The sequence below is a fragment of the Podarcis bocagei genome (assembly GCF_964188305.1).
Source record: "Podarcis bocagei genome assembly, chromosome: 6".
Lineage (NCBI taxonomy): Eukaryota > Metazoa > Chordata > Lepidosauria > Squamata > Lacertidae > Podarcis > Podarcis bocagei.
Genome location: NC_138130.1, coordinates 73,144,298 through 73,171,083, shown reverse-complemented (window position 1 = coordinate 73,171,083; position 26,786 = coordinate 73,144,298). Strand labels below are relative to the sequence as shown.

Below are 26,786 nucleotides of genomic sequence, written 5' to 3'. Positions count from 1 at the left end.
GTCTGCAAATATTTTGTAATCCACGTTTAGGAGTGAGATGGGACGGTAGTTCTTAAGTTGAGTCTTTTCAGTTTCCACTTTGGGTATCAATGTGATGAATGCTTCTTTCCACGTTTCTGGTGCCCTCCCTCCCCCCATAATCTGGTTACAAACCTCCATTAATGGTTGTACCAAGTAGTCTTTTAACGTCCTGTAATACTTGGAGGTAAGCCCATCAGGGCCTGGAGATTTACCTAGCTGCATGTTCTGAATGGCATCCTCAATTTCCTGTTGTGTTATTTTGCAGTTCAAGATTGATCTCTTCTCTTGAGATAGTTCTGGTAGGCCATTGTCTTTCAAAAATTGTTCTATCTCAATCACTTCCTCGGACCCTTGGGTATACAATTTTTTAAAGTATTTCTGGAAACACTTTCTAATTTCTCCCGGTTTCTGGATACTTTTCCCTTCAACTTCTAGGTTGGTAACATAATTTAATTTTTGTCTCTTTTTCAACTGCCAAGCTAGCAGTTTCCCACATTTGTTCGCAGATTCAAAAGATCTTTGTTTCATTTGTTTAATTTTCCATTCCACTTCTTGGTTAATCAATTTCGTATATTGTGACTGGTGGAATTTAATTTCTCTTAAAGTCTCTTTTGATTTTGGATTCAGTCTTAATTTTTTCTCTCCATCTCTTATCTTCTCTAATATCTTATCCTTTTTCCCATTCCAAAGTTTTTTCTTAATCGTGTTCTGTTGTATCAGAAACCCTCTCATCACAGCTTTACTTGCGTCCCAGATTATTCTTTTTTCCACCGAGGTATTCAAGTTGATTTCAAAATAATCCTTTAAAGCTTTTTGGGCCTTCTTTACAGTCTCTTGATCTCTTAACAGGTTGTCATTCATTTTCCATCTAAAGGAGTCGGCAGTGGTAAATCTCATTTCCATTTTCAAAGCGTTGTGGTCGGAGCAGGTCTTTGGGCAGATTTCCACTCTTATAGTCTTAGGTGCCAGCCCTCTAGTTGTCCAAATTTGGTCGATTCTTGTCCATGACAGGTGAGCCTCAGAAAAGAAGGTTCCTTCTTTACCTAGGGGGTTTCTCGTCCTCCATAAATCAATCAAATCCATATTGTCAGTTAGTTCGAAAAAAGTTTTTGGTAGTCTTCCGTCCTTAGTCAAGTTCTGGTTGTGTGACTTATCCATATAGGTGGAGACCACCCCATTCATGTCTCCCATCATAATGATGTTAGAATAGTCCAGATAGTCCAGTAATGTCTCATGCAGTTTCTTGTAAAATTCTGATTTCCCCTCATTTGGTGCGTAGATTCCTAATATCAAAACTTTTTCTCCTTGGGTTTGTATTTCAATTGCCAGGATTCTTCCTTGTTCATCTTTAAACAAAAATTTTGGTAATAGATTCTCCTTTGCGTAGATCACCACGCCTCTCTTTTTGACTCTGTCTGATGAAATAAATTCTTGGCCTAATCTTTTGTTTATTAACACTTTCCTGTGGAGCCTAGTCACATGAGTTTCTTGCAGACAGATTATATCCAAATGTTCTTTTTTCAAAATATGAAAGATCCTTTTGCGTTTTTCCGGGGAATTTGCGCCATTGATATTCCAGCTGTACAGCTGCAGAGACATCCTGTATCAATCTGTTGTTACTTTTCTGAGGTGTCTTCTTTTTTATCCGAATCCGAAGGTGCTGGTTCTTTTCCAGATTCTGGTAGAGGCCAGGGAGCTGCTGTTCCCTTCTGCAGGTCTTCTCCGTGGTCATGTAGGAACTTCTGGCTGTCCTCTTTCGTTTTAATTTTAACCTTCTTTCCTTTATAGTTGAATGATAGACCTTGTGGAAACTCCCACCTATAAGGTATCCCGTTGCTTCTCAAAAGTCCAGCTAGATCAGTGTAGTTAGATCTGAGATCCAATAGTTGTTTAGGGATATCCTTGTAAATTTCCGCTCTTCTGTCCTGGATCTCGAGTGCTTTGTTAAAATGAAGGTCCAGTAATTTGTCTCTCTCCTGTTTGGTCCTTAGAATAATCAAGCAATCTCTGGGTCTGTCTTTCCTGGCGACTCTTCCCAATCTAAATGCAGTTGTTATTTTAAAGTCCGTATCTTCCTTTATACCCCAGAATTTAGAGAATTCTGTTGTCAAAAAACCGGTCAGATCTTCTTTCTCAATCTCTGGGATAGAGCGTAATCTTAAATTACTTTCCCGGTTTTTCAGCTCCACCATAGACAGATAGGCCTGTTGGTCAGTGATATGTTTATGTAGTGGCCTTACCTCTCCTTTCAATTCGTCCACTTTCTGAATTGCTTGATCAGCTTTTTCGTTTGCAGCCTCAGCCAATTTCCGATTCTCAGATGTGGCGTCTTTTAAGTTCCCAATTTCTTGTGAATGCTGAACCACTTGTTCAGATAGTTTGGTAATTGAGGATGTGGCTAAGTCAATTTTTGCTGTTTGATCATCAACCTTCTTATTTAAAATTGCAAATTGTTGTAGCATTTCATCTAGAAGGGTACCAGATCCCCCTGCTGCCATATCCTCAGTTGTTTGCTGTTCAGGTTCCTTTAATAGAGCTGTTGTTGAGGGTGCAACTCCCTGTAGAACGGCAGGGACTGAAGATCTGCGAGACTGAGAAGTCAAAGTTGTTTGTACAAGTTGGCCTTTCCCTGCTTTCAATTTTGCAGATCTTGTTTTCGGAGGGCCACTCATTCCACACCTGTCTTTGGATTCAAGGTCAAACTGTCAAATGTTCCATGGGAAAGACAGGCCTCAAAGTAGATAACCAGACAGCGGAGAGTCAAAACAAAGTTAGTTCCCAGGAGTTTGTAAATCCCAAGCTCCACTAGAGGGAGTATTGTTACAGTTCAGGAAGAAAGGAAGAAAGTTTTGGTCGCCATTAAAGTTCCTGCACAGAATAAGTTAACAATAGTCCTTAAAACTTTTTTTCCACTTGCAGAGCCCTTTCAATGTTACCACGATAATCCCATCTGAAGGTGCAAGATACAGTTGCTTAATTGTATCTTCCAGTATGTCTCTATGTATCCGTTTCAACTTTGTAAATTGTATCCGCAAAAAACCCTTTTCCCCCTGCCAGCCCGGGACTGGGTTTTAAAGTTTTTAAAGTCCACAAAAGGAGAAGATCCCCAAGTTAGATCAGCACAATAACGTAAAGAAAGAAAAAAAGCTTGCCTTTCCTTTCAGTTGCCAGCTCTGCCAAACGCATGATGCTTCCCGTTTTAAAATCCCTTTCTGTTGCTTCCAGCTTGTCAGTTCCTTTGCCTTTGATCTCTAAGCGCTACCGGGAGACGGACTTCCTTTTTCTCGTCTCCCGCTTTCAGCCTAATTTCCAATTTGTAGTTCCAAAATCAAGCACTTCTTACTCACGAGTAGATAATTTGGAGTCCAATGCTTAAGGAAGAAAGGTCGGCGCTCATCAGCAGCAGCCGCGCAGCTTCGCTCCCGCAGAAAGAGCGATGTACTCTCAGCACCGCTTCCCCTCCGCGCTTCCGGAGCCCCTTACGGGGTCCCTTCTTCGTTTTGGGGGTCGCTCTAGGTGCCCGCCGAGTCCCACGGCCACGAGCTCACTCTGCTCGTGGTTTTTCTTAATGGATCGTCGCTGTGCCGTAGCGAACGATCCTTTTCTGCGGAGCCCCTCTTCAGAGACTGAAGAGGACCGCCATTGCTTGTTTCGCGCCGCCTCCGGAAGTCCTCCTCTCCATTCTCCTTGGGAGTCCTCTAGGCAGCCACTGCTGCCACCCCTGGTCTCTGAGCTTCACCCCCTGCCCCAAAGAGAGGTCCCTCCTCACACTGCCCCACAGGGGCCTGGGATTTATCTGTCCATTCCAAACAGCAAGGGCTGGAGGGCTGGCTGGCTGGGCTCCCTCACCCATTTGCTTGCTTATTCTGAAGCCACCTCAGCTGCTGGCAACCAGAACCCCCTTACCAGCCCTACAGGTGCCATTTGACAGCTGAGCTTGTAGCCAGGGCTGCTGCAACAAACAGCTGTGCAAGCCTTTGGGTAGCAGACATGCAAAAAGGCATCAGAGGAGGGAGGGAAGGAAAGGATACAGGCCAGTGTTGCCTGTTGCATCCCTGACCATCATTCAAGGCAACCCAGGGTACCACGGCACACTGATTGAAAACCATTAATTTAAACCATTACAGTGGTACCTCGGGTTACATACGCTTCAGGTTACATACGCTTCAAGTTACAGACTCCGCTAACCCAGAAATAGTGCTTCAGGTTGAGAACTTTGCTTAAGGATGAGAACAGAAATCGTGCTCTGGCGGCGCAGCGGCAGCAGGAGGCCCCATTAGCTAAAGTGGTGCTTCAGGTTAAGAACAGTTTCAGGTTAAGTACGGACCTCCGGAACGAATTAAGTACTTAACTGAGGTACCACTGTACATTTATTCAAGTGCTGCTTGTCTTCAAATTTCCCATGTTTATGTTTGGTTTCGCCTGTGCCCTCCTGCTTTTCTCCATCCTCCAGCACAATATATGATGCTCATACCCAGATATGCTTGTTTTCTACCTGGCTTGTCGTGATGGTGATAACAATGATTGCACTTTCTTCTTTGTTGCTGTGCATCTGTGCACCATGCAGCCTGCTGAGACACAATTTTATGTGGCTCTAAGATAGTAAGTACAAAAGAAGAAAAAAAAGAATGGAAAATGATGATTAAAGGAACTGACACATAGCTGTCAACATTTTCCCTTTTTTAAGGGAAATTCCCTTATTCTGAATAGGATCTCCCTTAAAAAAAGGAAAAAGTTGACAGCTATGAACTGACAGGAAAAGCTTTCAGGAAGTTCTAAACAGGTTGCACACACACTATATCTTCAAACCACATTCAGATTTATTTATTGGTTTTTTTTGTTTGCTTAATATACTGCCCTATACCCAGAGGTCTCAAGGCAGTTCACAAAATAAAATCAAAATATAAAACCGCAAAATACATAATCAAAATAAAAACGATACCCCCCCCAAAAGCACACATTTTAAATGGCCATAGGATGTTAATCAGATCAACCAAAGGCCTGGTTAAAAAGGAACGTTTTTGCCTGGAGCTTAAAGGTGTATAATGAAGGCACCAGGCGAACTTCCCTGGGGAGAGCATTCACCAGATGGGGAGCCACTGCAGAGAAGGCCTGTTCTCGTGTTGCCACACTCCAGACCTTTCGAGGAGGAGGCACATGAAGAAGGGCCTCAGAAGATGATCTCAGGGTCTGGGTAGGTTCATATGGAAAGAGGCAGTCCTTGAGGTATTGTGGTCCTTCAACGGATTTCCCTTGAAGAATTCTAGACATTATAGTTCCCCCTTCACAGAGTTCCAAGCAAGGAGGAGGGGAAAAAAGTCTCTCAAAAGTACTTGCAATACCTAAAATTAGCCACTAGATGGTGTGGTATGGCAATCTTTTTTAATTTCTTGGTGCTTTCTTGACAACATTATTGTACTGTTTAGATAAAATCAAACCTATATTCATTTAAGAGTCACCCAGCAATCAGTCGGTGATGAAAGAAAGTGCCCAAAGTTTGAAGGATATAGTATTTCCAATTTACACCTTCCTGTCAATCCTGACATTTGCAAACAAAAGTTATACAGCCTGATCAATGAGGATAATGCTGTATATGTTTGATGAAATGGACTCTAGTCTATGAAAGTTTATCCTGTAACACATTTCTTAGTCTTTAGGGAGCTTCAAGGCTTGTTGTTGTTGTTGTTGCTGCAGAGTAATGCTGCTACCCCTCTAGAATATTTTAAGAATCCTTCCTCGGATCAGACTGAATCCAGACAATATTGATTTCAGCAGGAACTTTTCACAAGGTGATTTATTTTCAACCGCCTTAGGTTGTAATGATATACATGCATACTTGTAAGTCCCATTGAACTCATTGGGGCTTAATTATGAGTAAAGATGCGTAGTTAGTCAAGTTCTAACCCATTACATGTTGCTCTGATTCTTTTTGAAGACCACTTTTGTTTTACAAAAGGAAGCTACTGAATCTGAAATTTGTATGTTTGTATGGCAAGGGGGCGGGAGGGGGGAGGTTCTTAACTTTTCCCCATCAGGTGTGTCAACAGAACTTCCAATGCTCAGTACACAATATGTGGATTGGACCCTCCACTCTATTAACAAAAGAGGATCCAATTTGCAATCAATCAATCATCAATCAATCAATGCATACAGCATGTCTTATGCAGATGTGTATCCTCTTTTGCAGATGATGTGGAGGGTCCAAAAATAAATCAGGGGCCACACACAAGTAATAAAAAGCCTGACAGAGTTTTATTAACAGGTGACACTTTCCTCATAATTTAGAAAATAGAAACGTAGAAGACTGCTGGTTCAGGCCCAAAGCCCATCTAATCCAGTTTCCTGTTCTTTACAACAACCAACTAGATGCTCATGGGAAGCCCGCAAGCAGAACATGAGTGCAACAGCACCCTCTCCACCTGTGAGAAAAACTTTCATGAGTCATGAGTCTCATGAATCACAAACCAGTTATGTTACTGTAGGTCTTTTATTGATTGATCTTAGGCTGGCAGTACTACATTCAGTGCACTACCGAGAGTAGTATTTCTGCTTATGAGGTGTGTGGGGGGGTGAGGGCTCCCAAGAGATTTAAGATTTACAGCAACCAAACCTGGGGTGCCCATGAGTGGATAAATCCAAGATAAACCTTGTTAAAAAGCAAGCAGTATATTCCAGCAACATTTGCTGTGTGGTTCTCCTAATAACTGCAGCAATATTATCATCACAGGTCAAACAACATTCCCTTTCCTCCTTCTGTTTTGGATTTGAACCACTGACATGAATACACAGTATTCATTTTTAGAGCTTGTTCATATCTGGTTGAGCTTAAATCGGCTTTAAGTAGTTAGCGCCAAGTAGAAAGTTTTGCATGTCTGAACTCGGCAGAACATCGCCCTCGCACCCACTCATCTAATCCCAACTATCTCTGTTCTAAATTTCTTCATCAGCGTGAATCATCCTTGTCTTTTGCATGCCCTTTCTTTCTGCCTGGTTCAGCTTTAGGAAGAGAAATTAGCTGCTGGTCCTCTCTCTCCCCCTCCCAGTTTCTGTCATTTATTCCTGACTGGTGCTTTCCACACACAAGCTCTTGCGCTATTTTCATTATGCTTCTCTTGGCACTGGAAGTGTGAAAGCAGAAAGTATAAGTAATTTTGAAGCAGCCGTTCACAGAAATGAAGTATGAAGGATTTTAAAAAGCGTCAATTAGGAAGCATAAATGGGTAACTCTTATACACACACATTGACAGGCAGAAGAGAAATCCAGAAAGATTAGCAACGTTCCCACCACTCTTGCCAAATTTTGCAGCTACGTATGAAAGGTGCTTTTGTCTTACAGGTCAGGTACTTTGTCATACTTAACAAATTCTTACCACTTGAAATAAGGAAGATTTTTCCACTGCTACAAGCACTCAGGTTGAGTTGGATCGAGGAGTTATGGCTCTGCCACTGTGCTGCTTTCATGACTTTGAGTGTGCTCTTTCCCCTCAGTTCTTTCTCAAGATCTTTCCGTAGAAAGCATAATTCCAAATAGTTTTGCCACCTTGTGCTGCAATTCTGCCTCCTGCTTAGCATAAAGTAGAGCAGTTAACATGGTGCCCTTCAGATGTGGGTGGACTACAAGTCCCAATCATCCCTGGCCATTGGCCATGCTAGCTGGCACTGATGGGAGTTGGGAGTCTAGCAACATATATGGAGGGCACCATATTGGCTACCCGTGGAGCAGAGTGAAGTTTTTTTTAAGACTGCAATCCTATGGACACTTAACTTGGGTGTGGTAAAGGTAAAGGGACCCCTGACCATTAGGTCGAGTTGTGACCGACTCTGGGGTTGAGGCGCTCATCTCGCTTTATTGGCCGAGAGAGCCAGCGTACAGCTTCTGGGTCTTTGGCCAGCATGACTAAGCCGCTTCTGGCGAACCAGAGCAGCGCATGGAAACGCCGTTTACCTTCCCGCCAGAGCAGTACCTATTTATCTACTTGCACTTTGATGTGCTTTCTAAATGCTAGGTTGGCAGGAGCAGGACCGAGCCACGGGAGCTTACCCCGTTGCAGGGATTTGAACCGCCGACCTTCTGATCGGCAAGTCTTAGGCTCTGTGGTTTAACCCACAGCGCCACCCACATCCCTTCTTGGGTGTGAGTTGCACTGAAATTGGTGGGCCTTAGTACTCAGTAAAACATAACACATGGAGTCACATCGTCGGTCCATTGAGTGAGCACAATACTATTGCCTACTATTACAACTGACAGCAGCTCTTCAGACAGAGGCCTTCCCATCCCTGATCCTAAAGCTCCTTTGAATCCGAGATACCTGGGACCTTCTGCATATAAGGTATCTGCAAGACCCCTAAGCTATGTCCTCTCCCTAGCATTTTAACTTCACAGAGCATGAGGCAGGGACCTGTGTTTGAAGGCTGACAGCTAAAAGGCTAATGAGAGCACCAAGGCTAAGCTATGAAACCAGACAGCTGAGGCAAGGGCTGTATCATTTGACACTGTGGACTGTTGCTACTCCACCACAGATAATGGCAGGCTGGGCAACCTGTGCTTCCTCAGGTGTTGTTGAGATGTCATCTCCCATTGCCCATACTGGCTGGGGCTGATGGGAGGAGAAAAGGAGAACACTACTTGCCCGTGTTCATCTTTGAAATCCAATGCGTACAAATGCTAACATGATAGCCAGTTTTCTCAATGCATTTAAAAGCAAGATTCTGTTGTGCATTACCTTTGGTGCCTCTGGATATGCCAGGGCAAATGCATACAACAAAATGACTGTTTTGATAGGTTTGGGAATTTTAAGGTGCCTCCAGACTGTCAGGTTTTTTGCAGGAGGGATTCAAGTGCATACCAACATATTTAGGCTTGCACAATTAAAGTGGTTTAAAGTGCCCTGTTGCTTTAGCTCAGGTTTTTTTTTACTAGATAATAATAATAATAATAATAATAATAATAATAATAATAATAATAATAATAATAAAAATAAATTTATTATTTATACCCCGCCCATCTGGCTGGGTTTCCCCAGCCACTCTGGGCGGCTTCCAAAAGAATATTAAAATACTGTGATACATCAAACATTAAAATGTTAGAGAGCCAGTGTGGTGTAGAGAGCCAGTGTGGTGTAGTGGTTAAGAGCGGTAGTCTCGTAATCTGGGGAACCGGGTTCGCGTCTCCGCTCTTCCACCTGCAGCTGCTGGGTGACCTTGGGCCAGTCACACTTCTCTGAAGTCTCTCAGCCCCACTCACCTCACAGAGTGTTTGTTGTGGGGGAGGAAGGGAAAGGAGATTGTTAGCCGCTTTGAGACTCCTGAAGGGGAGTGAAAGGCGGGATATCAAATCCAAACTCTTCTTCTCTTCTTCTTCTTCTAAAAGCTTCCCTAAACAGGGCTGCCTTCAGATGTCTTCTTAAAGTCTGGTAGTTGTTGTTCTCTTTGACATCTGGTGGGAGGGCGTTCCACAGAGAGGGCGCCACTACCGAGAAGGCCCTCTGCCTGGTTCCCTGTAACTTGGCTTCTCGCAGTGAGGGAACCGCCAGAAGGCCCTCGGTGCTGGACCTCAGTGTCCGGGTAGAACGATGGAGGTGGAGACGCTCCTTCAGGTATACTGGACCGAGGCCGTTTAGGGCTTTAAAGGTCAGCACCAACACTTTGAATTGTGCTCGGAAACGTACTGGGAGCCAATGTAGGTCTTTCAAGACCGGTGTTATATGGTCTTGGCGGCCGCTCCCAGTCACCAGTCTGGCTGCTGCATTCTGGATTAGTTGTAGTTTCCGGGTCACCTTCAAAGGTAGCCCCACATAGAGCGCATTGCAGTAGTCCAAGCGGGAGATAACCAGAGCATGCATCACTCTGGCGAGGCAGTCCACGGGCAGGTAGGGTCTCAGCCTACGTACCAGATGGAGCTGGTACACAGCTGCCCTGGACACGGATTTAACCTGTGCCTCCATGGACAGCTGTGAGTCCAAAATGACTCCCAGGCTGCGCACCTGGTCCTTCAGGGGCACAGTTACCCCATTCAGGACCAGGGAATCCTCCACACCTGCCCGCCTCCTGTCCCCCAGAAACAGTACTTCTGTCTTGTCAGGATTCAATCTCAATCTGTTTGCCGCCATCCATCCTCCAACCGCCTCCAGACACTCACACAGGACCTTCACCGCCTTCACTGGTTCTGATTTGAAAGAGAGGTAGAGCTGGGTATCATCCGCATACTGATGAACACCCAGCCCAACCCCCCCACCCCCCGAGTTTTTATGGTTTGGAAAGGAACAGCAAAACGCATTCAAAAGTGTGGAATGAACGAAAGATTAATGGGGAGAACAGCCCACAAGCAAGTCAGCATGCTTGAGCATAATAAATGCTCATTGTTATACAACTTCCCAGAAGACGTATCAGAATGAATAGTCAATCACAAACATATTCAATCAAACCTTGTGCAAGCATGTGATGAATGCTCAATAAACAGAACACCTGGAGGAGCCCTTAACTGGTTTGGAACTGCCCAACTGGGCACATTGTGTTCTGCTCTCAGAATTTGATTCACAGTCCCCCAACACATATTCTTCCCAGTCACTGTATTGATCAATACTCAGTGGGTAGTCATTTTAGATCCTTCCTGGCTCATAAGAATGTAAGGAGATCCTGCTGGATCAGGCCAATGGCCCATCTAGTCCAGCATCCTGTTCTCACAGCGGCCAACCAGAAGCCGATGGAAAGCTCACAAGCAGGACATGCGCACAAGCGCCCTATCCTCTCCTGTGGTTTCTAGCAACTGGTATTCAGAAGCATTGCTGCCTCTTACCGTGGAGGCAGCCGTCATGGCAAATAGTCATTGATAGTCTTATCCTCCCTGAATTCGCCTAATCCCCCTTTAAAGCCATCCAAATTGCTGGCCATAGCAAACGCACTTATTTCAGGATCTGCCTTTAACATGTGTAATGCACTCTTGTAGTCTAATCCTTTCTGTATTTCCTTACTGAGCTCGAAGCTTACTCCCACAACAATGTGTGCAGGATTGTCTTGAACATTTTAATCCTGCGTAGAGCAAGGCATCCCTAAGGCAGCTGACTTCAGTGGACAGGCACACCTAGCTGCATAGGACTGGACTGCAAATGATGAAATGTATCTGCTCCGTGGAACAAGTAGCTTAAAGCGATCAAGGCCGGCGGTGTTGTGCATCGACACAATCCGATGATGTAATTATATAGCATCTCTCGAGAGAGAACGGGAAGGCTTCACCCACTCAACGTTTCCTGGCTACGTGGAAAGTTTCAAAACGATCATCTTTGCGAAGGGGTAGCAGCAATCTTGGGCATCTTTCCGCTTACTCAGGCAGGAGAGGGCAGAGGTTGACACATGCTTGCTTCATGCCCACAGTATCTGCTGTAGGCAGTGCTGAGGCAGGAGGCGGAGGGAAGTCCCAGGGAAGAGGCTCCACAATGAATTCATGCATCTGCCTCTGGCCCCTGGCGTTGGCGCTCATTCTGCAAAAACTGGCTCAGGAGATGTATTCAAGCCTGTGTAGATGCTAGTAGGCTGTAAAATTCTGTGGCTGCTTGCTCAAGCTGGTATGGTACACCCCAACGTAAGTGTGATTATGCACACGTATACCCCAGTTGCCATGGATATTTTATCCAGTAAGCTTTGAAAACCATGTTGCTGGAAATCTTCATACTTTTAACTCTAGCTTTAATGTAAACTGGTTGAAGATTTCGGTCACTGGCAAGTTCTTAGTTGAGCAAGTCTAATTCTAATACAATGATACCTTAGGTTAATAACTTAATTCGTTCCGGAGGTCCGTTCTTAACCTGAAACCGTTCTTAACCTGAGGTACCACTTTAGCTAATGGGGCCTCCCATGGCCGCTGCACGATTTCTGTTCTCATCCTGAAGCAAAGTTCTTAACCCAAGGTACTATTTCTGAGTTAGTGGAGTCTGTAACCTGAAGTGTCTGTAACCCAAGGTACCACTGTATGCCAATCCTTTCCCTACTGCTTAAACCCATCTTGAAACGGCATATGATGGATAAGGTGAGATATAAATATACTTAATAAATAAAATTAAATGAGTGTATCCATTTCCCTAGCTCTCTAGCACACGCATCTGACAGTTTCATCCATTCAAACCTACTGGCTCCAATCCAGCGCTCATGAATATCTTCCCAGAGGTACAGAACTGCTGATGGAAATGTAGGCAGACCTGGCCTCCCTGGGGCAGAACATCCTGCTTGGTAACTGCTCTGGAATCTAGAGAGCTAAGTTGGAGATAGATTTGTGATATCCACCAACTCAAAATGAGTCAGATCCCCTAAGCCATGCAGGTGCCTTCAACGGCTGAACTTTTAAGAAAGGGCTCGTGTTTCTTGCGCTGTTTATCTGAGCCCTGTGACGTGAAAGGCCTTTATGGTTGCCCGCATGTCACTGTCCGGTTGAGAGAAGTGAGCAAAGCACCCCAGGACATCATTGCTGCCGTACTGAGATTGGGGATGACCATCAGCCCTCAGTCAGCGGATGAGTAGGGCTGGGCCTGAGTCTTGTGGTACAGGAACTGGGCCCATTCACACCTGTCCCTCTTCCTGTTTTGGTAGTAACTTCATAGTGCATTGGTCTTTCCCACATGTCCTCATCCCCAGTCCTGGCTGGCTATCTGTCAGCTTCTGTACAAGGCTTCTCAGTGTTACGAACCCTTAAGGGAGAGAGGGGGACTGCTTAAATCAAAAGCCCAGTGGGTCGTAGAGATGTGCTGAATTTTATACAGAAGTGTAAAGGTACGAATGAGAGAGCACCATATATCGCAAGGTATTCCAAAGCAATACTTGACCACACTACACGTAGGTGGCTTTAGATAGATAGATTGAGGCAATTGCCTGAAGAAAATGATCACAACTTTATTTTATCCCCTGTTGGGCCAGGTTTTGTCACTGCCAAGGTCAGAGTTACTTTATTTTAGTTTCAAAAATCAAACAGAATATTTTCAGGATATTTACTCCTTGCTCTGGAAGCATAGTCTCAAAACCAGTAAATGCACTCCTTCCCTGACCAGCCTATTGACCATGTTGACAACCTTGGCTGGAGAGGAGAGACTAAACATTCCTAAATACACAGTGGATCCTTGCTGACACACACACACACACACACACACACACACACACACACACACACACACACACGCCTGGCCTAGGAAAGTTACCATTCCCACAGAAAGCAAAAGTCCATCCAAAACGGAAAGCGAAAGGACTCCGGTTTTCATAAAGAACTTCGTGCAGGTCTCTAAAAACAAACAGATCTTTTGACTGCCCTTAACGAACGGTGTGCAGCGCTATTTGCATTGAAGACAACAACAAAAGCACCCCTGGAGCCTTGACTACCAGTCCTCTCCGTCGTCAGGGCACCGGTCCGGGTTTTCCGGCAACTCAGCGGGGTGGGGAACGTCCCGGTGACCGGCTCGCCCAGCGAGGGAATTTCCTCCATGCCGAAAAAGTCCGAGCTGCAACTCTCGTCCCTCCACCCCGACTTCCTCTCTCACGTCACGACATTCCCCTTTCACCCCTCCCCCTTTTAACCATTGCAACACCAACCAGGCAACTCAGACTGAATCACAGGCGATAATGATATCGGGGCGTGCGGGGGTGGGGGTGGGGGTGGGGAGGAAAGAATCCCCGAAGACCTCGAGCTTCGTTGTGAAACTTTCCCTTTTGGCTGGAGAGGCAGCGCGTGGCGGTGACGGGTTTGGGGCGGGGGGAGCTTCTGCCGGCAGAAATTTTAAGCCTCCGAGGGAAATGTTCGCTTTGCCATAGAGGCGGAGCGCATAAGCAGCTGAGGACCCGTTAAGCAGCCGGGAAAACCATCTAGCTCGTTCCCTGAAACCTAGCTTCACTCCCGAGACATGAAGGTATATAAATATATATGTTTCCTTATCCTTTAAAAAGGCGAAACCGTGTGCTTTTCACACAAAAGCCATTTCTGTTGGGGTGTGGGAGAGAGAGGAAGAGGCTTCCTTACAGGTGCATGGCAGACAGACTTGGCATGAAGGTTTTCACCAGCTGAATTTCTGTCTAAAACACTTTTGTTGTCCATTCCGGGTCGCCCAACCACTATCATAGTGTCCTTTCTCTTGGCAGATCAAGATGAGCAGGTGACAGCAAAGGTTGCAAAGTTTTTAGCTGGGGCAATCAGAATAAGATCCACTATTTGACTATTGATTCAAAACCCTAAAATGTATTTTATATAATTGACTTTTTATTTCTATTCTTTGTATATCGTATTGTTGTTTTATTGCTATGGCCGATGGCTGACGCAAATAAAGATTCATTCGTTTGTTCTGTTAAAAACACAGAGGTTCTGTCAACAAACAAACAGCAAGCCTGGTTTAAGTTTGGGAAACTTATTTCATGTTGTTATTGTTATTCCTGTTGGACCAGATGGCCCTCGGGGTCCCTTCCAACTCTGCAATTCCATTCTTTTATTTGCACGTGGGAAATCTGAGGTTTGTGGGGCAGGGAGGGGAAAGGGGGTTTGTTGCCTCTCTGGTTATTGAAAGCCAACTTTTAAGGGGGGGGGGGGAAACACACCACACACACAGAGAGAGATGTGGCTGGCTGCACATGCACACCTGCTGGCTCCAAATAGAATTAGTTGTGCTTAACTGCCAGTAAAAATCATTAGATGAATTGGTCCTGACTGACAAGTCATCTTGAACTGACAGGAACTTCAGTGTCAGTCAATGGAGCTGGATTAGGGTGTCTAAGTATGAATGGGAATGATGGACAGTTGAGATGGCAAGGTAGTGTGGACGAGCAGCTATTTCTGGCTTAGAGCAAACCCAACATGGAGTGTGGTACTTTTAAAGCAAACATGTTTATTGTGGCACAAGCTTTTGTATTCTATTTTTTTTAAAGTAATATTTATTGAAACACAAAAAAATTTAAAATTACACAGAAAAAGAAACAACATTACAAAAAAGAGAAAAAACAAAAACACAAAAAGAAAAAGAGAAAATAAAACCATCACTTTCAGATTCTCCAATTTCCGTTACCTTCTTTCCATGACTTCCTCCTCCTCCCATCTCTTGTATCTTAGTTAATAATTGTCACAGCAAATCCTTTCCATAATTCATAATATTTTATCCTTACGTTACCTTACTCTATTATCATCTTATCTTATAAAAACGACCTTAGAACTTAAAACTTAAATCTTTTTTGCCAACTTCTCATAACCATTACCTTTTTGCCAGATTCTTTAGACATTTTTACAAGAGCCAAGTAATTTCATCTCAACATTTCCCCAAAATTCATAAAACATTTCTAGTAGTAATAATATAGAAAAGATACAATAAAATAAAAGCAATCCAATCTTCTTCCAGCGTCCCCTCCCCCCGGTCCCGGGATTGTCAGTCTTTTCTTGTCCCATTAGTATGGCCCATTAATCTGGTGCTCTTATATCCAAGGCCTTTAAATCTCTTCCATGTCCCTTTCGCGGCTCTTCTTCATATTTTCCTTTCACTCGCGGGAACTCCAGCTTAATAGTGTTTTTGACCCTTTTCAGCAAATCAGCCCTTTTCTCACAGTCCAGACTAAGCTCCACGTGTTGTTTAGAAACATATATCAAATTCCCTCCAAAATTAAAAGTCCCAACAACTCCAAACCTCTGATGGCCCATTACCAGACTTGGAAAGTCCAACCATCCCTGCAAAGGGGGGTCAGTCCAACCCCCGATTTCCAGTTCAATCCAAACTTTATCTTTCCAAATCTGGTTTTTTCCAAGTTCAATTATAAGATCCAAAGGCTCATTTTCCTGCTGGGCCAAAAGTCCCTCCATCCCAGGCGTCCCAGATTCAGCAAGTCCTCTTCTTTCAGTTGTTCTGTCATGGCACGCTCCTGTTTTGGTTCCTCGGTGGGCTCCATATGATTTCCCACTAGCTGTTCGAAGGTTCTGGCCGCATTAGTCATAAAGTCCATCTTCTGACTTAACTGATCCAGTAGGGCACTTATTTTACAGAAAGCACCCAACAGTGCTTCTGAAGGCATTGTCCTGCAAGGTCACAGAATTCTTTCCCACAGTTGTAATCAGTAATAGCCGCAAGTTCCCAGGACTTAGTTACAGTTTCATAGTTCCCCTCTAGGGGGAAAAACTTCAGATTGTCCTTTTCCTTGGAAACAATAGCGACAAAGTTTCTTCTTTAAGATATTTTGTCCATAGACGAAAGGAAACAATGGAGTCACAATATTTCCCTCCTTTTAACTATCTGTCAAAACATTTGTTTCTGGTTAATGAGCTTCAATCATCAAATCTGACACCCCGCTCCAGGGTCAGGACAGTGGAAAATTACTTTACTTTAACTTTATTTCCGCAGGTTTAAACAACTCAGTAAACGTCCCCCTTCTTCTCCTGCTTCCGAAGGGGGGTTCCACAATTTTGAATGATGAGAGACGATCCTTTAAAAGTGATTTTTAAGGCTCTAGTTTACATTGTCTTTGCTTTGTTATAACTACAAAAGAACGGAAGGGTGACTTCCTGTTTAACCCCTTCCGTTTCAGTACCAAATTAGGGTAAATTTTAGAGTCCAAGTTCCTTTTGTTTCACCAATTCTTGTTTAAAATCCAGGTATTTAACGTTCCAGTACTCACGGTTAGTTATTTTCAATGCCAAATTGTCCCAGGAAAAAGGCAGTGCTCTCCGGCAACGGCTGTGCAGCTTCACTCCGCAGAAAAAGCAATCGACTCACAGCACCGCGCCACTTCCCCCTCTTCACTTCGGAGCCCGTTTCTGGGTTCCTTAGTGGGTTGGGGGGGCGCTAAAGGTGCCCGCCGAGTTCCACGGTCACAGGCTTCATCCGCCTGTGATTTTCAGAAGGGTCCCGGCTACGCCGCAGAGGAAAAGACCCGTTTCGTGCGGAGCTTGTCCCTCCAGTTCAGAGGGAGTCCGCCATCGCCGGAGGCACCACCCCGGAAGTCCTCCAAGCTTTTGTATTCTAGAGTCCATATTATCAGATCAGACTCAGGAAGTGTTATCCTAAACTGGCAGGTGTGTGTGTTTGAAATAAATCTCTATCTGTAAATAAACACACACATGCAAGAAGTGAGGTCAGGAGGAAATGAATGCAACAAACAAGGCTCTGATAATCATGTGTAAAGCTTAAATGTATGTAAAATGTAAATGATTACAGTGACCACCCTAAATCTACATTGATAACACAAACATCCACGTAATAACCCACCAGCTAATTTACAGGGCTCAGAAGACACTTTCTGCATGAACTTGTTTGCTACCTTGGAGCCTCTGTTTCAGAGAATTCTGGGAACTGTTCTGCTGGCTCTTCAGGAAGCTGGTACCCTCCAGATGTTTTGTACTGCAGCTTCCATCAGGCTAGCAAAGGCTGTGCCGCACCATAACTCTACTAGCACCCCATGATAGCAACAGGGGAGAAAAGTCTATCTACTGCACATGGGCAAGCCCACCACTGGACCAGTTAATGGGTTGAGGGCCCACTTCCATCTCTGGGTTCCTCTGAGCCATCCTTAATGGAGAGAGATACTGGAGCTTGGGGAAGTAGGTGCTATTTTCCTCCTGCATCCTAGTCCAGACAATGCTTAATGCTGAGAGGGTCCTGGAGAAAGATGACTTTGCTTCTGCTGACACCAACATAACCAACTTGCCATTCCTGTTTTGCTTGGAGAGAGACAAACCAGGAAGCTTGAGCTCATACTTGCTTCCCTGTAGTAAGAATCAGTATGGCATGGGGTGGAGTGGCAAAATCAGAGAGTTCTGGGTTTTGTTGCAGCTGCAGAGCTGGCCTCGGCACCATGGGGTGAGTTATAGAGCTGATAGAAATTTGGACAGAATATAGATAGAGCTGATAGAAATTTGGTGGCCTCAGTTGCCATCAGCAAGTTGACATGCTTTGCTGTCTCTCTAAAGAAAGGGTCTGTTTTTCTGTGTGCTTTCTTTTATATATGTCTTATGAATATGAATGAGAGAGTTACTCTATGTCTTTTGCTTTCAATTTCTTTTTTGCTTCTCCTTCTTTTACCAAACCAATAGACATATTCAGAACACGAAAAATCCTCTTTACTGTACAAAGGGAGACAGCAGGCTTTCATTGAAATCAACTTAATATGTCAGAAGTTTTGAGAAATATTAACAAAGTTAAAATTTTCCAGTTTTGAAAACTACTTTGTGTTTAACTTTAGTTATTCCAGAAGAAAATAATTAACTGTTTATGGGCTTTTGTATTACCATTCTGACCAGCACTATATTCAACAAAGGATTATTGAATGTTTGAACGCAGGTAAAATGCATAGTTGATTTTATTCTCAGCTTTATATTACTTCAGCAGAAACGATGTGCTGCATTTCCTGCTGAGATTCATTTCATTCCTCTGATCCTAGATTTTAAACTGAGTATTCCCACTGCATTTTTGTGGGATTTAAAAAGAGCAGTGCATTAACTACAGTGTAGGTTTATCCAGGAACAAAGTCAAACAATGCAATCCTATACCTGCTTAGAAAAAAGCCCAACTGAGTTCAATGGGACTTACTCCCAGGTAAATGTATATAGGATTGCTACCTAACTTATTTTCTGCTGTTTGATGAGTTCAGTTCAGTTTTAAGAAATGAATTCAAGATAATAGTTCAGTTTCAAGAAATGAATTCCTGATTACATTTAATTCTCGAACTTCTTTGCCGCACGCTTTAGAATCAAGAAGAGAAAAGTGAAAATCAGTATTGAAAATCATAATGTGCCTGCTTTATTTCATACACATTTTCTTGTCTTTAGCTAATTTTTTGAAATTGGAGATATCATATGTCATGTCACCAGCTAGTCAATGCTTTGTTTGGAAAAATGGCCAGCTAAATGACTTTGGAAACCTTAGAAACTGAGGACACGTCAACAGTGTTTTTGTGTTGTTTTCCCCTCCATCATCTTGTACTGAGAGAAAGATTGCAGGGGAAAGGGTATATGTTATGTATGGTTTTGTTTTGTTTAATTTTTTACATTTGTATCCAGTCTTTCTTCCAAAGAGCTCAAGGTCGTTGACATGGTGTCTCACTCCCCACCACACACCACTATACTGTACCACACTGGTTGTAGTAGGGAAGTAGGGAAAAAGTGAGTGATTATCTTATCCATTGTTTGTGTTTGTGTGGGTCCTTTGGTTGTACCAGCCCTATATTTGTGATTGACAATTGAGTTATTTGTTCCGCATGCTGGTTATGTCCTGCTTTTAGATTGTAGCAGAATTGTGGTATTGGTTGTGTTGCGCTATGTGGGGATGTGCCTGATATCAAGCATATTGTTATGAGGTTGTGGGATTTTTTGGAAGGGGGTCAGACTCCCCTAAATCTCTGGATTCAGCAGAGCATTCAAATTTAAGCATACATCTGAATTCTTGGTGTCAAAAATAACACAGACCAGCTTCTTCATGAGGTCATTACTTAGTAATGGCCAAGTTGCTGACCTAACCAATGGCAGGATGATGGGCCATTAAGCTAGATGGCTCTTGGAAGCAGCCCCTGCCTGAGCTCAGAGGGAGATAGTTGGCAGAGACAAGGAGAGTTTAGTTTTAGGATTGAAGTTTGCCTGATGTGGGCTGGAGGAAAATTGTTTTGGTCTGTTAAACACAGCAGGATGGAGAACCGGGAGGGGTGGGGATGGTCACAACACAATGTGGGCTGACAGTTCGACTCCAACATTGCAGGACCCACATGGAGTGTAATGATAGGAACCTCTCTATACCAGGCTCAGGTTATACATGTGTGAGTGTAAATAAACCCTATATCATAAAGATACCACAGTCTCCACTGTGCCTCATTTCCAAGGAAAGCATGAATCCTGGGTAAGTGCCTGGACCCCTGAAATCTTGCACCGTTTGGAGATTTGGGTAGCATGTAACAATGCAATCCATGGACAGAATCATTTTCAAATGGAAACGAAGGGTTCCCATTAGTGGCTTAAAATGCAGCGAGGTGACCCCCCCCTCTGCGTTTCAGGTTGCATTTGCATGGAGTCATTTCACATCAGAGAGGGGACAGGGATTTCTCCACCTGATACACGGGACATTTTTTGTTTCCCCACCTCTGCAACCCCACAAACTTCTACTCATTAAACTGTACTCTGTGCCTGTGTGATGGCTGCTGGGTATGTTCACTTTGCTGCTTCCACTGCATCCAAGTTTTCTAATCGGAGTGAACCTGGTTTGAGGGGAAAAATAGCAGTATTTGTCAAGAAACTGCAGGATCAGTATGGATTGTGGCTAACATTGTGTGAATGCGGCTTTAAGCATTAGCTGTAGGAGTGCACTGGATGTGGAGCCAGCGATCATTTGAAAGCCACTCATTTAAATTTAGGGGCAGGCAACCCAGACAACTGCCTAGGGTGCTGAGCAGACGGGGTGCTTGTCATGGCCTATCCGCTCAATAGCTGAAACAATAATACAGACAGCTCATAATCACTGTTATAAAGCTGGCAACACAAACCAGTACGGTCATGATTTCATTACAACTCTTTTTTGTTTCAATCCATGAGAAATGTACGTCTATGCCCATTTAAAAAAAAACAAAACTGTGTGAGTCATCTGTGATCAGATCCTTTCCTGCAAATTTTATTGCCAATGATAAATGTTGTCTACAAATGGTGCATCAAATTTATTAAACGGGCAACAAATGCATTAAAAGAAGGTATTCAGAAAGGCACACCAAATCTGTTTCTTTCCCCGGGTACCATTTAGTCTAGGACTGGCCCAGTCTGTGGATGGAATGGCTTGGTGGCAGTAAACTTTTGAGAAGAGAAATTTTTTGAGAAATTTTTGAGAAACTTTTGAGAAATTTTGAGAAGAGCTGGCATTTGACATGGCATGCTTGAGCAGTCTTGTCTATTACTGCCCAGGAGATTAAATCAATGTCTTTTCCTGTTTTTTTTTTTTTTTTTTGCTTCTAATGAACATATGTTAGTTCATGCACATTAGGCTCTTGAGTACGGTAATTCCATGCACATGAAATAATAAAAAGAAAAGTATTGATTTCTTGTTGAATAAAATGTTATTTTGAAGAGGATAAAATGGCCTGGCATTTTGATAGTTCTAAAAATGTGTGTCATGTGGTCATGATAGCTCAAGATGGAGTTAAAAGATTTTAACTCAATTTGGTATGCAGGAGAAGGAAAAGCAACTTCATTTTTGGCAGAAAAGACACAGTGGGAAAAGGTGTGGTGGTGTTTATTAAGATAATTTTGGTGGATTTTTTTTTTTTTTGGGGGGGGGTAAATTTCTCAGAAACTAATGCTCTGATTGTCCCCATAGCTCAGTGATGTGTCTCAAACACTTGGTAAGTTAGGGTCTTCCTCTGCATGCAAAGACGGGCTCCAGCAGATTGAGCAGACGAGACCAATTGTGGGTCCAATGGTCAAGAAGGCGGTTTCTGCATGTGCTATAGAGGGAAAGTGAGGGTAGATAGGGTTCTCTAACTTGGGAAAGTAGCCCATCTAAGAGAAGGAAAACTCTGATCCTAAACCTCTGCTGCCTTGTGGGCTATCTTCAGGAGAAGAAAAGGCTAAGGAGTAAATCCTACACAAATCTGGACGGTTAGATGGTGACTTGTTTGCCTCCTTCTGGCAATTCCTGCAGCCAAGCTGGTGCCCAACATATTGCTCTGCTTTCCTTTGGACCACATCAGGGAGTTGTAGAGACTTGTTGTCTGGGCAGCCCAGGACCTCCATAGACACCACCCAGGCTTGCACCCCCGGAAGGTCACTTTGGTGTTGCTAACGCAGCTGTTTGACCTCACCCTGGGAGGCACACTCCATTGTCTCTTGAGACAGATGGATACCAATAATGCTCTGATTGAGATGAAATGCCATACGCAGTATGATGTGCTGTACAAAGCTCTGTAAAGATGAAATAAATCAGCTGTTCTGCTATGGCATTGTACTGTTTGCATCAAAATGCTGTAATTGACAATGAAACTTCCTGGTTTCCCAAAACGAAAAAGAGAAACAAAGATCCAGTCATTGCATTGTTTAGGGAAGTGTTGATGTTGCCATGGAGAAACTAGCTTTTTAACTGGGAAATTATTTTAATTTCTTAAACGATAAGCCTCGGGTATCATAAAAAGTTTTCCAAGCAAATATACAATAGTTCAATACATCACAAAATCTCCATTATAAATGCAGTTTTATCAACATAAACAACAGAGACACTTGTGGCACCTAGAAGACTGATGACTAATGTTGTATGGCATACGTTTTTGTGGACTACAGTCCATTTCTACAGTTGCATGAACCCCTGATGTTGTGAGTGATATTAGGTCCTGTAACAGTGCTGCCAGAATAGACATGGAGACAGAATTGGCCTGCTCTTCCTGATGAGTAGCCATTTTAGTTTGGAGGGCCAAGGGGGCTTTCTGTAAATGTCTGCCAGTGCAAGCCTATGTTTATTCAGAAGCAAGTCCCACTGAGTCCTGGGAGACTTAGTCCTTAGTGCATATTGTTATGCTCACTCTCAACAACAAATTTCTGGGGTGCAGTACTCACCCAGGATTGTTTTTTAGGGGGAGGAGATGACTGGAGGCTTACAGTGTTGTATAATATTTGAGTTTATTTTCAAATATACATATTGAGTAGATTAAATATTCCAACAAACAGCCAAATCCACTGCCTCATATCAGATCTCTGGTGGAAGGTAGCCAGTATCCCAAAATGCTGCTGGCTTAAAGAGCCAGAAAAAAAATATCTGCTTTTTCTCTTAGTCTGTGTCACACTTGGAATCTGCAGAAAATTGGCCAGCTTTCCTCCTTGCCCTGATTAAAGGGAACAAGGATAAGTCATCTTCTTCAATCTTCTCTTAGCCTTCCTGGGCCATTTATCAGTCAACAGTCAGCTCCCATAGAGACAGACATTGCCTGTAATTTCCTGAACAAAAAAATGTGCCTGACAAGTTTCCCAGAACTTTTAAGGGAGTAGCCAGCAGTATCTTCTGCTCCATTAACTCTATTCTGTACAAACTTCCAATCTTACACCAATTCAATATATTTGTGTGACACGCCTTGAGGTCAACTCAGAAGGCTGGTAGATGGCACAAAGATGGGTCCGCCATTTTGTCTAGAACAGCACAGTAGGTCATTTTTTTGCCTATATTCCACAGTCCCTTTATGCCCCAGAGGATGTCTTCTTCCATGCAGGTTAGATACCAGAACTCAAAGTTGAAGCTATGTCATCAAGCCTAGACATTAGAGACTCACCATGGTTATTTAATGGTGAGGGAAATTCATCATGTCCCTGCCTAAAGGTCTTCTGTGTTGGTGCTATTTCACATCATGCAGGATAGAAAGTGGCACTGGAAAAAGCCCCAGAGCCAAGACATGGTTGCAATGAAACACTGCTATCATGACAGAACAGTTCCTTCACAATCACTGCCCCCCCCCCCCCCGGTGACACTTGTGCAAAATCACAGCCAGCTTTATGATGGCCTAATGCCATATGCCTCTGAATACCATAAGAAGAGCCTGATGGATTAGGCTAAAGCCATCTGTTCCACCATTCTGTTCTCACAGTAGCCAGCCAGATGTCTTTGGGAAGCCCACAAGCCGTATTTAAGTCCAGCAGCACTCACCCCTCTTGCACCGGTATTTGGAGACAAACTCCCTCAGTACTGGAGGTAATTCACAGCCATCATGGCTAGTAGCCATAGACAGACTTATACTCCATTAATCTCTAAACTGTTTAAAAACCATTTAGGTTTGTGGCTTATAATTTCCTGGGTTCCTTTTTTTAAAAATTGGTTTTACATTAGCCCCTTTCTAATTCTTAGGCATGGAGGACAACTGTAGGGATAAGTTCCATATCAGTCATTTCACATTAGAACACTTGGGTAGATGCCATGTAGACCCGGTAATGTTAGTTTATCATTGGAAGCACATTACACATAGGTGAATGCCCTCAAAGCCTCTCTATTCTTTTCCCAGACATGCTATGAATCATGTGGGTGTTGATTTGTTGCTTATCATTTACTGATTCGATTCTCCTTCCTAGAAGGAAGCCTGCTGTTGGCATGAATCTGTTCCGGTTGTTGCAACAGTTTTGGCTGCCCTAGACAGGTGGCTTGAGGCAGATGTGACCATTAACATGTATTACAGTGTTTGCTAGGGCAACTGGTGGCTTCCCTCAAACTGAATTGGAATTCATTTTAAAAGCTGATCTTCTTCTTCTTCTTCTTCTTCTTCTTCTTCTTCTTCTTCTTTAGCAATGGATTTGATGTGGGGTTACTTACTTGCTCCTACAGTAGGGATGAACTGAGGAGATATGCTAGGTCTCCTTGGGGCCTCTTGCTTGCAACTGTTGCTGTGCTCTTCCCTTAGAAAACATCCTTAAACTCTCCTCTAGAAATGCTACCTACAAAACTGCAGTTTGATATATGGCACCATCCTTGTAAAATCAAGTTGTACAGAAAAAGGATCACCATCATATTCATATTTCAAACTTCCACAGAGTAGTAGTATTGATGACGACAAAAATCCCAAAAAGCATCTCGGGACACTTTAAAGCCGAATAGTTTTATCGCCAGCACACCCGAGAAGACTTGAGACAATAAAGATGAGTAACAGATTATATTTATTAAAATACAACAACGAAAGAATCTCCCAATCAGGACAATTAAACCAAATTAACCAAAACTGATGAGGTCTGGGTGGTTAGGTGGATTGATGGGATGATTTCAACTATCCCCTCACCTAAGCCAACTGCCAACCACACATGAGATTATGCAGCAAGGCTTGAAGAAACTCCTTCCTCTTCAATGTGTGCTGTTTGGGTATATGAACCTGACATGTACATTGTGGTTCCATTGGCCAATATTAACCTCAATGAGAAGAGGGGAGAGTGTGGTGTGGAGTGGGCTTAAATAGCCTGTTCTCCCTGATAGGGCAAATTGCCCCCATATTGTTGCCCGTGTTGCCCCTGGGTCCCATCTATTCTCTTCTTGCATTGTGTTTTGTAGCTCCATGAGAACTTGTGACAGAACAAAAAATAGTATTTGATGTGCAAAAAAGGACTTTTTGTACTTCATACTGGCAATCTCACTAGCCAATGGATGCTAATTCCAATAAAAAACCTATCCTCACTTTTTTGGAAGAGAGATGAAAAGAGCACTAGGCCCTATAACAGTTATAGAAGGTTCTATCCTGTCTCCCATGTTATTTGATATCTACACGAAACCACTGGGAGGTGTCATCTGGTAATTCGAAGTGTGGCATTACCAGTATGTGTATTATGCTCAGCTCTCTTGCTCCACACTGTCCGATTCAGGAGAGCCTGTGCAAGTGCTCAGCTGCTGTCTGGAGGCAGTGATTGGCAGGATCAAGGTAATTAAACAGAAGCTGAATCCTAATAAAGGTAGCAGCTTTGTGGGTTAGTGATTCCCAGGTCTTAGAATTAGATATATGACATATTAATAACAGGGAGGCAGTTTCCCTTGGAGAACAGGTGCATAGTCTAGGAGTACTCCTAGATTTCAAATTGCCACAGGAAGTGAATGTGGCCTCAGTGGCAAGAAGTCTATATCCAGCTGCTGCTGGTTCATCTGCTAAAACCAGTCTTGGACTGGGATAACTTGGTTGCAGTAGTGTATGCTCTGATAACTTCCTGATTGGATTATTGCAATTCACTCCATGGGGAACTTTCTTTGAATACTGTCTGGAAGCGGCAGCAGTACAGAATGCTTCTGCCCAATTTCTGAACAGGTCATCTAAATGGAACCCCAGAACACCAGTCCTGAAAGCAATGCACTGGCTGCCAGCAAGCTACCAGGCCCAATTCAAGATGCTGGTACTGATCTACAAGGCTGCAAATGGCTCAGGAGGACCCAATTACCTGAAGGAGTGCCTTCCCCAGTACCAATCAACTTGGATTTTAAGAAGTGTAGTTGACACCCGGTCAGCACAGCATGGGAGCTGCTATACAAGGCAAGGCCTTCATAATGGTGGCACCCTGACTTTGGAAATCCCTCCCTGTTGAGATCACGGAGACGTTCCTCCACATTATTTTCACTCATGCAACACCTTAAGATTCATTTGTTCCAGCAAGCCTTTTGATCATAAAGGGAGAGTCAACATGCATAATTTAAAGTTGGCTCTTATATTTTACCTTATACTGTATGGTGTTTTGTGCTGTGGTTTCATTTGTGTGTGTGAATTTTTCATGTTAGCTGCCTTAAGTTCTCAAAGGAGGAAAGGCAAAGAACGGAAACAACAAAATCAACAACATCACTTTTATTATTAGTCGGCACTGAGGCCATTCTCTAGTGATAAGGATAGGGCAGCTGCTTTTGTGTAAATTAACCTGGACTTCTACAGTGTTACTTTATTCCTGTTCGTGGAGCAGGGGAGAGCGGATTGACATCAGTGGCAATCACTTTGGTACAGCAAATATTTGTGTAGATAATGCAATGTTTGCTAATTATAAACTGTCTACTTTGTGAATGTTCTTGCAACTAGCTTCCTGTATGGTGTCAATAAAAGAGTCTTATCAGTTAATTTATTTAGCTGTTTTTCTGTTAGTTCAGTGATAGTCATCTTCAAATATCTAAAGGGCTGTCACATGGAAGATGGAGCAAGTTTGTTTTCTCCTGCTTCAAAGGCTAGGACTCGAACCAATGGCTTCCAACCAAGCCAAAGAAACCAAGGGGCATTCTGACTAAACATCTGGAAGAACTTTCTGACACTAAGAGCTTTTCAACAGTGGAACAGACTTCTTTAGAAGGCGATGGATTCTTCTTCATTGGAATTTT

The 26,786-nt window shown here is 43.4% G+C and overlaps 2 protein-coding genes across 2 annotated transcripts in view; one reads left to right on the top strand and one right to left on the bottom strand.

The window, feature by feature from the left end:
- RPL24 (ribosomal protein L24) overlaps nt 1-25,990 on the bottom strand; it is a 77,100-nt gene extending 51,110 nt beyond the window's left edge. The window contains exon 1 of the mRNA XM_081198088.1: nt 25,971-25,990. Within this exon, the coding sequence (XP_081054214.1) occupies nt 25,971-25,975 (5 nt within the window). The 5' untranslated portion in view covers nt 25,976-25,990. The remainder of the gene's footprint in view (nt 1-25,970) is intronic.
- Nucleotides 13,754-26,786, top strand: part of NFKBIZ (NFKB inhibitor zeta) — a 36,163-nt gene continuing 23,130 nt past the window's right edge. Inside the window, exon 1 of the mRNA XM_081198086.1 lies at nt 13,754-13,904. The gene's annotated coding sequence lies outside the window, so the exon portion shown is untranslated. The remainder of the gene's footprint in view (nt 13,905-26,786) is intronic.